This window comes from Quercus suber, unplaced genomic scaffold (genome assembly GCF_002906115.3).
Source record: "Quercus suber isolate HL8 unplaced genomic scaffold, Cork oak 2.0 scaffold_969, whole genome shotgun sequence".
NCBI lineage: Eukaryota > Viridiplantae > Streptophyta > Magnoliopsida > Fagales > Fagaceae > Quercus > Quercus suber.
This window is the reverse complement of record NW_027070388.1, coordinates 11,430-27,162: the sequence shown is the minus strand read 5'-3', so window position 1 is coordinate 27,162 and position 15,733 is coordinate 11,430. Positions and strand designations below refer to the sequence as shown.

The 15,733-nt window shown below is 36.2% G+C and overlaps 1 protein-coding gene and 1 long non-coding RNA gene across 3 annotated transcripts; both read left to right on the top strand.

Moving 5' to 3' along the window:
* The first annotated feature begins 241 nt into the window (after positions 1-241).
* LOC136065435 (uncharacterized) lies at positions 242-13,135 on the top strand. 2 transcript variants are annotated; one of them, XR_010627059.1, is made up of 5 exons: positions 242-587; positions 1,716-1,812; positions 1,961-2,258; positions 9,940-10,289; positions 12,775-13,135. It is a non-coding gene; the product is annotated as an uncharacterized LOC136065435 (long non-coding RNA). The 2 variants fall into 2 exon arrangements; XR_010627058.1 differs by lacking the exons at positions 1,716-1,812; positions 1,961-2,258.
* A 1,563-nt stretch (positions 13,136-14,698) lies between these two features.
* Positions 14,699-15,364, top strand: LOC136065436 (uncharacterized). The gene has a single exon (XM_065768592.1). It carries the CDS (start codon positions 14,699-14,701, stop codon positions 15,362-15,364), a length of 666 nt encoding a protein of 221 aa, XP_065624664.1.
* The last annotated feature ends 369 nt before the right edge of the window (positions 15,365-15,733 follow it).

Here is a 15,733-nt window from a genome sequence, read left to right as displayed (position 1 = left end):
ATTTAACTCATTTTTTCATCTCTCATCCATTTTTCTTCCATTTCACTCTTTTTTTCATCTCTCATTCATTTTTTTAAAATTCATTTTATTTATTTATTTTTGATGAGTTAACTCAAGTTTGACCGAGTCAACTTGGTCAAACTTGACTTGACTCATCAACTCGTGAAAAAAAAAAAAGGGTAGGGGGCCAAAATTTTGGCCCCCTTTTACTTTTTTTTCACTTCTTTTTTCTTCCTTTTCTGCCATTGTTGCTATTCCAAGCTCCATTCCTCTTGCATTTTGTCTTTTTCCACACCATTTCTTGCTTAGAAAATCACTTCTCCAAGCTTCTAAACTTGATATCTACAATCCCTTTGAATATTTCTTCAGATCTTTAAGTTTTTAAGTATCTTTGCGAAACCCATTTTTGAAACCCATTTCCAATTTTCTTCCCCCCCCCCCCCCCGGTGGCATTTCCTCCTAGACCACCTTACTTTCTTACATTCAATGGGAAGAAGTATCACACATCAAAAGAATGGAATGATGAAGAGGGATTTCTTCAAAACCCAAGCACTCATAATCCACACTGATCCAAAAAAGATTTCAAGGTGAGCTCATTTTTTGTTTTTGTGGGTACATTTGATGATTTCTTGTTTTATTGGGAAATTTATGATGAGGCATTGTCATTGTTGTCATATGCTCTTGTGGGAATTTTTGGATATTGTATGATTTAGATGGAAATCATTGTGTAGGCATGTTGATTTTTTGGCACATTTTTGAATTGTTGAGTTGTTTGATATTGTGAAGTTTGGACAATATTGGTCATTGGTGGAGTTTTGTATTGGATATGATTTTTGGATATTGTTGGACAATTTTTTATTGAATTGTGAATTTGATATGTAGACAAAATTAGGTAAGCTTATTTTTTACGAGTACGAAGATTTTGTTAGGATGTTTGGGCATCATTTTTCATGGGTATATGTTTGAGTCATTGTTGAATGATTTTATGGGATGAAGGATTTTTTTTTTTTTTTGGTTGATTGGGGTATTGTTAGGGTGTTGTAGAATTTAAATTGGTGAAATGACATTTGGGCGCAACTAATTTTTGTGAGGGACATTTTATTTGTTCATTGGGATTTTGGACTAAGTATTTTTGGAACAAGGTATTTTTGTGAATATCATGATGATGGGTTAAGCTTTGTTTTTTTTTGTTTTTTTTTTTTTTTTTTTTTTTCATATTTCTAATGTGGGGTATCCTTGTTAATTGTAAAATCTCAAGAGCCAAGGTAGTCTATAGTTACTGAAACACAGGTGGGTGGCGTTATCCCTAGACATTAGAAATGTCATCAATGAAGCCGACTTCCAAACCTTTTTCCAAGCTCTTTTGGATTACGACACCACTAAATATAAGGATCTTCAACTACTTGTCGCATTGTCTAAGTGATTCTGGGATACCACTTGTACCTTTTAGTTTTTGGGAATTGGCGAGGTGATGTTGACACCATATGACTTCTTAGCCATTACTAGCTTAAAATTGGGTAGTGAGAGAATTGAGGGTAATGACTCCATTTCACCAATGGAGATTAGGCGTCTTTTGGGTGTGATCCCTCCATGAGTTAGGAGTAAAAATGTGCCCTTGTTGAAGTGTACTTATTTTTTTTTTCACATGTTTGGATGTATGAATATTTTGGGGTTGGTTCACAAAGTTTAAAAGATGTTGATGATATGTTTCAAAGGCTTATTTGCTAGCTGCCTAAGCATGATCTGTTAGCGCCCCCCAAGCATTCTTTGTAGGCTTGGCAGATGGTGATTGACGACTTAGATGTTGATGAGGTGAGTTTTGTTTCGTTTTTTCTTTTTTTTTCTTTGTTTGGGTATGACTTCTCCTTTTTCTTTTTTCTTTTTTTTAATTTTGGGTTCGTTGTGATTTTCCTTTTCTTTTTTTTTTTCTTTTTTTTTTTTAATGTTCAAATGTCATTAGACCCTTGGCTTGGATGTGAGGAGCATGATGAGTGTGCATAGGCTCGAGAGTTGAATGAGCATCAGGCCTTGTTTGAATGTGGCCATGGTAGATACTGGTATCTTGGAGATTGGGTGCTTCCATAGGTTTACCATGTGTATTCTCCTGACATGATTCTTGCCCATCCTTGTCCTTCTATCCAGTTGTCAGACCTTCTCATGTTCGGACTGGCCTTATCGTTCCTGGGACACCGAGACACTACCTTGAAATTGTCAAGGCTCACTTACAAGGTTGCTTAGCTAACATCTCAGGAGCATCGGTAAACTTCTTTCTTTTGCAAATTAATTTGCATCATGACTTACATAATTTTAAGTGTTTTTGGGTAGCCCATACAAGTGCTACACATGTCTTCTTAAGTGTTGTATACTTCTCTTCATAAGTCAACATCTTCTTGCTAATATAATAAATTGCATTCTCTTTTCAAGACTTCTCTAGATATTGAGCAAGAAAAGCCCTCATTGCTATATCCACAGTTGTGAGATTTAGCAATAATGGCTTTTCAGGTACCAGTGGAACCAGTATCAGTGGCTTCATCAAATAACTCTTAATCCTCTCAAAAGCTTCTTGGCATTGTTCATTCCATATCCTGGGAACTTCTTTCTTGAGCAATTAAAAAAGTGGTTCACATGTCATGGTAAGTCAGGCTATGAACTTGCTTATGTATTGTCTCAGTCCTTGGAGACTTCATGCCTACAATTGGCTTGATCTTCTTGGGATCTAATTCAATTCCTCTCTGACTTACCATAAACCCTAACAATTTTCTGGATGTCATGCCGAAAGTGCACTTCTTCAAATTCAACTGCAACTTATAAAATCAGATACTCTTAAAGAACTTCCGTAAAGCCGGTATGTGTTCTTCACATTCTTTGGAATTCACTATCATGTCATCCACATAAGCTTCTACTTCTTTGTATATCAAATCATGCAACAGAGTAGTGGCTGCCCGTTGGTAAGTGGCATCAACATTCTTAAGGCCAAATGGCATAACCTTGTAGCAATAGGTCCCCCATGGAGTAATAAAGGATGTCTTCTCCATATCTTCTAGAGTCATCTTTATCTAGTTGTATCCCAAAAAGCCATCCATGAATGACAGCAATGCTTGTCTTGCTGTATTATCAACCAAAATATCAATGTGAGGTAAGGGAAAATCTTCCTTTGGGCTGGCCTTACTAAGGTATTTGAAGTCTACACACATTTTCACTTTGTGATCCCTTTTCAGTATTGGAACCACATTAGCTAACCATTCTGGGTAGTCTACCACCCTTAAGAATCCTACATTGTACTATTTCTCAACTTCTTCCTTGATCTTAAAGTCCATTCTGGCTTCATCCTTCTCGGCTTATGCTTGACTGGCTTCATAGTTGGGTTTGTAGGAATGCAATTTTGCACTATATCTGTATCAATCCCGAGCGTATCCTCGTATGATCATGCAAATTCCTCTTTGAATTCCTTCAGTAGTGTGACTAATACATCCTTTTAAGAGGAGGTTAAGGGGTTACCAATTTGGACCATCTTAGGTCCATTATCAATTCCCAAGTTAATAGATTGGGTTTCTTCGTTTATGGGTTCTACATGTCCTTGTTTTAATTCCTCATTATTAAAAGTTTCTTTACTAATTTTTTAAATAAAAACATTTAAAGCCAACAAATAAGCAAAATAAAAAAAATTATACTATAAGGAATAGAGTTTTGAATGAACCCAACAAGAATGGACTCTATAGGAATTGAAACATAATCACAAATAGACTCAGTAGGAGTAACAATACTAGCATAGATAAACTCAATAGGGGATAGAAACAATGTTTTTGGCAAGAGTGACTGGCTCGATGATCTTGATCTTCTCCAGATGGTCTTCCATGGGGTGGGCAACTTAGTTATGGCTTTGACAATGGCAACTGGCTCCTAGTGAGTTCCTTCTTCCTTCAGTATCAGAACTTTGGGGTCTTCATCCATATAATTTGGGCTTTCACCATCAACTTCCATATTTGTGGGCTTGTCAAATGCATAGCCATCTAGGCATTCTATACTATCCATCCATTCCCTAAATAAATCTTGCCTTCCTTTGTTGCTTGGACGAACATATTTAGGGAAGTATTCTAATTTGCTCCGTTCCATTCTCTCGTCTTCATCTTCAAAATCCTCCAAAGTTAAGTTTCTAAAGTTGTGGATCATTAAATTTCTATCAAGTGTCACCAATCTTGCATCTATGTAATCTTCTTCATCAATGTATGCAGTCAATGAGCCAAATTCTGAAATATGAAATGAACTAAGCTCAAGAATCTCCCTACCATTCTTATCATATTGTGGGCTTGATTCTAAACTAGCATTTGTAATGCAACTCCAATCTAAAGGTCACCCATAAAGGTATTCATTATAGTCTCCACCTACAGCTTCTGCATCATCTTTTATGTCTCCATCATAATAGTCCACATCATCATAAGAATTGTCTTCATAGAAGGCTTATGCATCTTCATCCTCCCTATCACTAAGGGGTTCACCCCTATCATTACCACTATCTTGGCTATCATAATCTTTACTATTACTTCCTTCACTATCACTATCATCACTGCTATTGTCTCCACCATCACTGTCTTCACCATCATCACTATTGTTATCACTACTATTATCATCTTCACCGCCAATACCTTCATCATCATCACTAGGGGTTCTTCCCCTTCATCATTTTTGTCCTCTGTTCTTGCTTCGTATGGGTTCTTCAATGCGTGTTGGTAGGCCTCCCAGTACTCTTCCTCTCCTATATTAAAGTGCATCTTCCAACAGTGTAGTCATTGCATCAGTATCCATGTGATCTGCCCAATTAGTCGGGACCCGATTTGTATTTTCCTCTAGTTCTGGAAGCTTATTGTCACAATCAAGGAATAATTCAAATCCAAGCACCATTTTTTTCAATTTAAGATCATATCTCGGTTCAGGAAATCCCAATAACACTGACTATCTCTAGTTTTGACAAATTTCTATTTAGTGTAGGAGTGTATGGCTTCAAAGGTTCTAGGGGACTAGGAAGTCCTTTTGCTTTATCCTTTACGTGGGTCATCTTCCTCAACTCCAACTTTAATAGATCATCATTCGTAGGTTTATAACCTAACCCAAAAGGTGGTGTGGCTATAGGAATTGTCGGGACTTGAACAACCACCTCTTTCACGGTCATCCCTAGGTTCATCCCTGGAAAATAACTCGTCTTCCTCATCATTCCTACCACATTCTTATTGTTATAGGGATCGAAATCCATAGGGATCTTTTCAACCTCTTCTTCCCTTCTTTCAAAGCCAGGCTTCTCAATCTCAAAACCATCTAGGATTACTGGCTCTTTCTTAGAATCGACACCAAAAATAAGCTTTGATACAGTTAAAGTGTCACCATATATTGTAACTATAGATCCTTCATGTGGAAATCGAACCTTTTGGTACAAGGATAAAGGCATGGCCTCTGTATCATAAATCCATGGTCACCCAAAAAGCATGTTAAAGCATGATGCTATGTTCAGTACTTGAAATTTCACTTTTTTGGTCATTGGCCCTGTGGTGAGCTCCAGTGTCAATGTCCCTAAAACCTCCCTTCTACTGTTGTCATATGCTTTTACATTCTGGATCAGATGGTACAAAATCTTCAATACTCAAGCCTAAGCAACTTGCAGTTTTTAAAGGACACACATTTAGAGCACTTCCATCATCAATTAAGACCATTGGTATCCTCGCCTTTGGCATCTACAATAATGTGCATTGGGTCATTATGACGCTTCCCCTTTATAATCAAATCTATGTCAGAGTAGGAAATAGTAAGCTCCCTACTTATAAACCCAATCATAGCATTCAAATCTTAAGAAGTAGTGGTTGTAGGGACTTAGATTTGATTGAGAAGGTCCACCAGATTCTGGCGGTGCTTGTATGAGGTGATGAGTAAACCCCATAAGGATATGTTGGCTTGCGTCTTCTGTAACTGCTTAAGGACCTCTTCCTTTTCATTGGGTGTTTGTTTGGTTGCCTTATTCAAGGCCTCTACTGGGTTGTCTATGTCCAAGTGTGGGGTTTTGAAGTGTCTCCCCCTTGTAATGTGGACAATTTTTTATGGGTCATTTGATTCATTGTCTTAGGGTTTGAAGTATCTCCCCCCATATGTGGGTGTTGGGATATTTGATTGGGGTTTGAAGTGTCTCCCCCCATATGCGGATGTTGGGTTATTTGATTGGAATTTGAAGTGTCTCCCCCCATGTGTGAATGTTGGATTATCTATTTGGGGTTTGAAGTGTTTCCCCGATATGTGGATGTTGGGTAATTTGGGATTTCTATAGTATTTTCGCTCCATATATCATGTCTTACCATAGACGTCATGCCTATTAGCTCCTCCCAAGTCATCATAAAGCATTCGGGTAGCTCATAGATCAAATCAAACGGGTCCTCTTCTCTTTCCCCTTCAGGAATCAAATAGTTTATTCTTGGTCCTCTCCCAAAATTGTGGTTGGGCAAGGGATTTTTGGTGATATTAGGCCTTGTAGGCATTGCAATCATCTTGGTGTCTATTAACTCTTGGATTGCATGACAATGATTATAACACCGGTCAGTGTCATGGCCGGGGCCTTGATAGGAGGCATAACTTTTACTCACATCAAACTTTGCAGGTAATGGGTTTGGGACTGGTTTTTGGTCTAAGGGTTTAAGTAACCCTTTTGTTTTAAGGCTTTCAAATACTTGACTCATCAACATATAAAGTTCATGAAACTCCCTCTTAGGCCTTGGAGGCGGCCCTTGTGATATTTGCACTGGGGCAATAAGTTAGTATGGATCAATTATATATATATTTTAGATACTTTTGTAGTTTTATATATATGATGAGTGTCAGCAGGCTTTAGAGCTAAATAATCATCAAGTATTGTTTGAATGTAGGCATGGGAGGTACCGGTATCTTTGTGATCGGGTGTTGCTACAGGTTCAACATATGTACCCTTCTACAACAATTCTGATGCCTCATTATCCCTCCATCCAGTTGACTGATCTTCTAACTAATGAAGAGATTGCTCGGGCTCGTGTTAGCCATGTTATTTCAGGAATACTAGGGACTTATTTTGAATTTATTCAAATTTAATTGAAAGGTTGTTTGGCTAGCATTTCTATGACATCAGTATTTCCCTTCCCTTTTGAAGTCAAATTTTCATCTTGTATTCTCCTTTTCCATATTTCTACAATATTTGCATGTTGGACTTTTAGTCTCCATCTTCTGAAGGAGGGGAAGAGGGAGAGGAAGAAAAAGAAAAGATTGCTTCTCCTCACTATGTTGGTAGCTCTTCTAGTTCTTTTATGGAGACTTATCTCCTAACCCTAGACATATAAAAAGATTATTTTAAGAGCTGTCAAAGAGTTCACAAGTTGCACAAGCATTGAGCAAAGTCTGTTCAAGCAAATTGTGACCGGAGAAAAAGTTTTGCCCTAGTTCATCATTCTTGTGAAGAAGTTGCTATGTTTGTACACCGTAGGGTTTTGTGACCAAGCATCTTCTTAATCTTCATCGTGTGAATGAACTGAAGAACTTTGTAACCAACAACCTTCTCTAATTGGTGATTGAAGTCGCGTACTAGGATCCGCGCAATTAGTTAGTCACGTACTGGGAGCCGTGCATCGAAAGGAGAAATTGTCACTACAAAACAAGTCCAATTGGGTATTGGGGTAAGGGTTTAACTGTAGGTTAGTATAAGGTACTGGGATTCCTTTACTTGTAACTGCTTGTTGTGATAATAGTGGAATTTCGGGAGTGGTGACCTTAAAATCACCCAGTGGTGTTTTTGCCGTGTAGGTTTTCCCTATTTCTAAACAAATCACTGTGTCAATTTATTTTCCGCTGCATACTTAGTTTAATTGGTGATTTGTTTATGCTATCAGGCATTTGCATGTTAATTTAATTAATTAATAACTTAGCTAATTAATCAATTAATTCAATCACAAGGGGTCAATATGTTTTTGGCCTATCAACTAGTAGGCCTCCTAGTAATTAAACGAGACAATCATGAAAATAGGCACAAAAGAACATCTAATATTCAAAGCATAAATTGAACAATAAAAACAAATTAGATCTCACAATTTTATTGATTCCAAGGCTTTAGTTTCCTTTGACCAAGTATAAAAGTTTTAGCCATGTAGGGCCATGACAGAAAACTCGAAGGAGAAAATTAGAGAAGAGGGGAGAGAGAGGCGTGTGTGTCCAATTCTGATTTCTCCTCCCCCTTTTACACGTTAATTCCCCCTTTCCTAAGCCTAAAAAATCTCCTAAAAATATTCTAAATAATAATATCCAAATTTGACTAATTAAGGAAAAATATTAAAAATAAAACAAAGTCCTAATATAACTAGGAAAGTGGTGTTTTTCTGCTGGAATTTTTGTGCCCCAGATCTGGAAGCTTCTGAAAATAAACCATATCAGATCTGCATATTAGAATTGTAGGCAAAGGAACATTCCAGAACGTCAACAATGCAGGTGCAGCAACTTCAAGCCCAATTTCGACCTTGATGTGTCCCGTAACTCTCAAAACTTAAAACATTAAAGTTGTAGAGCTTTGTCTTGGAATTCCACAGCATCTTTAATCATCTCAATCGGAGCTCGGATGAGAGAGTTATGCCCAGATTACAAAGCGATATCAAATCTGTCCAGAATCACCCAATTAACTACGTTTTGCACTTGATGTCTCCATTTGCATCCTAAATCAAAATATAAGAATAATGAGTACATTTAGGCACCAAATAAGTATAAAAGACTAAACATTAAGGGAGAAAAAATATGACATTTTGCATTCTCATCAATTTCCAAACTAGTTAGGCCCATGTTCCTATTTTAGTACTCAATAACCCAATAGACAAGTTACATACGAAACTTGATTATACTAAAGTCAAGTTTCCTTGAACTTGTTTCCATGCTGGATCGCAATTGTGGATTTTCCACAATATTTTTAATTTTACCAGAACTCAATCCTAATAACTGAGGGAATTAAAATCACCAGTTTGCACTTGAATTGTTTTTGTAGTGTATGTAACCCGATTAAAGGAACATCAAGTTTACTAACCCATACTCGACACTGGTATAATCGAGTTATATTGCTATTCACACCTCCCTTCACAAATGCACAAAATTTCCTCATTTTCTTCACAGCTTATCCTCATAAAACCACAATTATACATCCCTAAACTCGGTGTTATCTCTCTATCATCTCAGGTAAGAAACTCATTTTCTCCTTTGAAGTACATAGAGAATTTTATGATGTAGGTAAAGAGTAGTTGTAGATATTACAAAAGTTTATCATCCATAATGTATTTTTATTTTAGAGAAGAATTTTCATTTGATAGGTTGCATTACTTGTGCTTTGGTATTTTCTTAAATGGGTGTAATGTGAGTACATTGGGGTTATATTTGTTTCATGTTGTAAATTTTAATTACAAAAAATTACAATCTTTAAATTTGCTAGAATTAATGTACAATAATTCTAATTTGGGTGATGAGTGTTATGTGAGTACATTGGGTTATATTGGTTATATTCTAATTTAGATATTGGGATTGGTATGGGTTTGAATTTTTTATGATTCATTTGTTAGATATTGGGATTGGTATTGATGGTGGGATAGGTTTATATTGTAGAAAACAACATTTAGATAGTTTTGATAATAGTTGATTGTATTGTACAATTTTTTTTTTTTGGCTGCACTATTGTAACAAGGTCTAATTTAGGATTTAGGGAACATTCAAAATTCATCAATTGCTCTTATTGGAGTGGTCTATATTGCACATGTGGTTTGTCACTCTTAAAGAGCATGATGTGTTGTGACGTGCTAAAAAGTACTTCTCTTTGTATTGGACACTAAATGTGCAGCCATAACTTTTAATTTTTGCTTGAAAGGTGGTCCACAATATTTTACCTATGAATAAGCTCAATCTTTACTGTAGGAAAATAATTCCATCATTCTCAAGTGAAATATGTGGGGATAGTGCAGAATCGGTGACACATGAAATGTGGGAGTGCTCAAAAGCGCCTGAAGTCTAGAGACCAACCATGATGTTTCCATAGGTATAGTGTTATTAGCAAAATGGGCATGTCATGGAGGTGGAGTTATGCTGAATGTAGTCTGACTGTTATGGTACAATCAGAACCAAAGGTGGGTGAGTGAAGCTAGACAGCAATGAATTTGGTGCAGACAGCTTTTAATCTTGATATAGAAATTTATGGAAGCTTAGAAAACTAATCAGACAAGAGTGGTTGTTGAAGAGTGTAGATAGAGACCTCCTGTAGGTATCAGGTACGTATTACAAGCTAATCAAGATCTAACATTTTAGATGGTTTTTTAGGATCATCAAGATCTAGTATTGCTTAAATTTTATAAATTTTTTTTCCTATTAGATAATGCAATGGGTCTGAATGATTGATAGGATGCTTTTAAACCCATATATAATGGCTGCATGATAATGATTTTTAGTTATTAGAGTTCTGAAATTACTAGAAGTTAATTTGTAATATCAACATGTATAATGTTGGCGATGCTCTCTTATTTGTCAGAATTGAATTGATATTACTATTTCATGAATAATACTACATTCTTACATGAAAGCATCTATTAGTGGAGAAGGTTTTGAATTGACTACTTAATTCAACTGAATGTACGTTGTATATTATGTTTGATAACATTCGTCAGGAAAATATGAGGATTATCTGTTATTCATCCCCTCAATATATATGTAATCCTTAAAAATAAGTGATTTTTGTTATGATAAGTAGAAAAGCTGGAAGCACTACTCTGATTTGGATACATTGTCATTGGCCTCGATTTTTTATTTTGTTGTTGGAAATGACTATAAGTAGACATGCATATATTTACTTACTAATTTGATTGTGTTTCGGTATTAATCTCAAGGGGATTTATGCACTTATATGCCCACCGTGTAAGGTTAAATCTATAGAACCTGAACATGTTTCACAAGGATGCAAAATTATTGACATTACATATGATTTACAATTGATCTCTACCATAATGACTTAAAAATAACTGGGGATAGTTTTATAATCTTTAATAAGAAAGTCAAAAACCTTAGCCTTTGTCATAGCATGAACAAACCTACCTTTCAGATTGGTGAAGAAACATTAGACACTCACCTTTCAGTTGCTCGCACATTCCAGAATTCCATATCCTAAAGGAGCCAATTCTTCAGATTTCATATTCAAATTTCACGTGATTGTGAAAGAATCATCTTTAGAGGGACTTCATGACTACTCTATACTTGCTTTAAACCAATGTAATATTTTTTTCCTTTTCTTTCAATTTGTGGTTTTTTTTCTTTATTTTAAATACCACTTAGTATTTGCAAAGTCTCAAAAGTCTCAATTATTAATTTATTATTTACGAGTTTGCTATGAGAAGGTTTTGGTGCTCTATTTTAGGGAGTCGGCATTAATAGTATTGTGGTAGTCCTACACTCTTCAGTGTTTGTTACTTTTAGTTATTGTTCATACCATGTGTTTAGTGAAATTTCTTTTAGAAACATATAGGAAATTAGTATGCTGTTGTGACTAATGGCTATTAGAAATTTTTGATAAAATCACGTTTCTATGCACCAATTCTTTTGGCTTTTCTTCATTGATAAAGTGGGCTACATATTCCATTACATCTGCGTCTTGCTATTTTCCCAGAAACATATATTTGCTAAATGAGCTTCTATTTGTTTCAAAGGAAAATTATTTGTTTTCAACAAAAACAATTGTTTAACAACTTGCACTGTTGGGTTATATTGTTATAATTGGCTACATATACTTGCATTCATAAGAGATGCTTAATTCAAGGGCTTTTCACCCCTGAGGGGCTAAGCAGTTTACTTAGCACCCTGTTACTATGATTGACAAAAGAACCACAGTGACTAACCATCTTTAATCTTGCTGTATGCAGCATCACAAATTCTCAATGTTGATATTTCATGAAGGTCATTAAAATGGATATTAGCTGGTGTCATCTCATCATATACATAAAATAAATGCAAAAAAACTGCATTTGTTGGGTTTTCTTTGGTTTTCAATGCAACTGAGCAATTGTAGCAAGTAGTTATGGATGAAACGGTTGAACATGACCTAGGTGCTCTAGGAGGGTGCCTATTTTTTTTTTCTTTCTGTATTCCTAAAAGGATTTAAATCCTAGACATCTAAAGTTTTTGATGGCATGATTTGTTTCCAATCTAAATTCCAGACCAAAAGGATTCTAATTTTGTTACAATTGATGATGGTACTCACAAAATGGTGAGAGATTAAAAAAAAAAAAAAGTTCTACTTTTTGATAAGTGAGATTTAAAGTAAAAAAAAAAAAAAAAAAAAAAAAAAAAAAAAAAAAAAAAAAAAAAAAAAAAAAAAACAAAATAAAACAAAACAAAACAAAAAAAAAAAACAAAAAAACTTAAAGAGTAGCATAATCCTCACATGAGGCTCTTTTTGTGTGTGTATATTGTTACTTTTTAATTGATTTGGTTGTTTGTAGTTCTTTTGGGCACTTTTATATATATATATATATTACTATGAATGATGCTTTGATGAACATTTTCTTTCATTCTTTTTATTTTCTTTTAGGTTTGGGAAGCATTGTAGACTTGCATTTTCTTTTCTTTCTTTTTTTCCAGCTAAATTGAAGCAATTTCCGATTTGTAGTTAGAAATTTTTAACTGAGGTGTTGGTCACTTATATTTTGTACAAATGTAACTTTTGCTTGAAACCACTGATTGACAATTTTCATTCTTAAAAATTTTAAGTTGCAGGGGATGGGATAAAGAAGGAGGATGCTTGCGTCAAGACCATTGGTGGAATACACTCATGGAATTAAGCAATCGTGATAACTCTTGCAGCTACTATTGGCTTGCAAGAAGGAATGGGAGGACCTGCATTTTTTTTTTTTTTTTTTTATAGTAGTGGTTTATCCTAATAGTTTAGTTTGATTTGCATTTTGCTTACACCTCATTAAGTTGAAATGTTCCCTCAAACATCACTATCTTAGCTTTAAGATAAAGATAGACCTAGCATTATTAGTTACTATTACTATATAATATTTTTTCAATGGCCTGTTGTAGTAATTGTGGAAATTGTTAATAGGTGAATAAAAGCATTTAGAGTGTGCAACAATTTGATATACAAAATCTGATGTTCAGTAAGCATTTGGTTCCAAGAACACTAAAGCTAGGAGTGTGAAGTACTTGCATGTTTTTTGGAGCTGTTTGCTTTTCTAGCTTTATGTCAATTGAGTAAGAGGTTTTTATGGGATGCTACGCTTCTAAATACGCATCTAAACAGGTGTTTGGTATAGTAGCTATGGGGATAAAGGCCCAAATTCATATATTGGGCCTTGAGCCCTATTTGAAGATGTGGGTACGTCCAAGGAGGAGTAAATGATTGAGAAAGTCCCCGGAGTGGAGGATAACATTAGGAAAAGATAGAGGAATATAGTCCGAGGAGTGTATCCTTCTCGGATATGAGGAATACTGATCAAGCAAACACCTGGGCGGTTTGGGTGACCTCCCAGGAAGTTCCAACAATAAGTATGAACTTTAGGCACGTATAAAGATGATAAAAATAGAGAAATATCTAAAGGAATAGCTGCTACCACCGCATTAAATGCACTGCAGCAACTTTCCTGGTCGCATTTATCTGGAGAAGACCCTGAACAGTGCAGTCTCAGTTACCACCACTCATGGAGAACTAAAGAAGATATTTGATGGGGCATATACTCAAGTGAATGCTTAGATGAAGAACAAGTGTACGATCAAGATGATCTAAAAGAAAACTATAAAAATGTAAAAGACCACTCATGAAAGGGGGATCGAAAAAGAGAAGGAGGGAAGAAGAAGGAAGATTTACTGTAGCTCTAAGAATTATATTAGCTTTTTAAACAATAATTTATCTCCTCGGACATCAATTGATTCAAGTTTCAAGTGTGTTTTTGTGCTTGTTCAACTTTCAAATATTTATTAACCGTTGTTTAATTCATAAACACCCCAGCTCTTTCACCCACTTTCTACAAATTCATTGTATTGGGCTCGTTGGGCTCACATCCCACATCTTTTAGGCTTGGGCTACAAATCTTGACCCTACAATTGGCGCCGTTTGTTGGAAGAGCTTGAGTACGAGTGAGAGCAATGGTTGATGATGGTTGAACCAGGTCAACAACTGGCAGAATCCAGGGCATCCCAACATGTTGATCCTTTTCTCAACCTAGAGCAGAGAGGTGATCGTGAAGGTAGTGTACATACCACATGTACTGACCGAAACCAATCATGAGGTGGAAGTCATATGTCTCATACAGAGAATAACAAGAACATGCAATTGGAGATTGACCAGTTAAAAAGGGAGTTACGCCATGAAAAGAGAAAGCAGACTCCTTCAAACTCTAATGACAATTCCGATGACGAGCAAGATGTTACTTATAGACGGATGTCTCGAACACCAGTTAGTGAATCATTTTTCTATGAAGAAGAACATTATCGTAAACAGCAACTTTGAAGCCTATCACATGGAGGTGTAGGGAACGACGCTATGAGCAAAGCTTTAAACCAAATCTCCAGATCGCCTTTCACACGTAGGAATGAAAAGGCAACACTTCCTTGTCATTTTCATCAGCCAACATTCACTATCTATAATGGTCAAACAGACCCTGTAGAACACGTGAGTCATTTCAACCAAAGGATGGCTGTCCATTCCAAGGATGAAGCTTTGATGTGTAAAGTTTTCCCCTCTAGTCTAGGACCAGTTGCGATGAGATGGTTTGATAGCCTGAAAGCAGATTCTATTAGCTCCTTTAAAGCACTCACTCAAGCATTTGGTTCCCGTTTTGTCACCTGTCGAAGAGTCGCTCTGCCCTTAGCTTCCTTGCTATCCTTGAACATGCAAGAGGGTAAGACCCTGAAAACGTATTCAGATAGATACTGGGAGATGTTTAATGAGATGGAAGGAAATTTTGACGAAGTGGCCCTCAATACTTTTAAGCTCAGCCTCCCCACTGACCATGGTTTGAGGAAATCTCTGACTGGAAAACCTGTCACTAATGTGCATCAACTGATGGACAGGATTGATAAGTATAAAAGAGTTGAAGAGGATCAACAACAAGGAAAAGGGAAGGATAAGGTTATTCCTCAGAAGAGTAGGAATTTCAGGTCAGATTGTTACAGTAACAATAGACCACAGAGAGATTTCGTTGGACAGTTAGGATCGGCGAATCCTCAAGCAATCAACGCAGTATTCCGAAAGCCAGTGCATCAAGTTTTGGAGAAGATTAAAAATGAACCATTCTTCAAACGACCGAACAAGATGGTGGGAAATCCTGAAAGATGTAATCATAACCTCTACTGTTAGTATCACCATGATCATGGGCATTCCACAGAAGATTATAGGAGTCTCTGGGATCACTTGGAACAACTTGTCCGCAAGGGTAAATTAAAACAACTCCTGAATCATTCTAGTCGTCAAGGGAGTCAAGCAAGCTCAGAATCTCGAAGAGATATTTCTTCAAGACCCCCCTTGGGAACTATCAATGTCATCTTCACTACACCTAGGAGAATAGGATCCTACCCATCCAAGATAATGTCCGTAGCCCGTTTACCCACAGGAGACGTTAATCAAGATCCGAAGAGGGCTAAAATGGATATTCCACCAGTTCTAGGTTTCTTGGACAAAGATAAGATTGGAACCATCCAACCCCATAACGACACTTTGGTAATCACC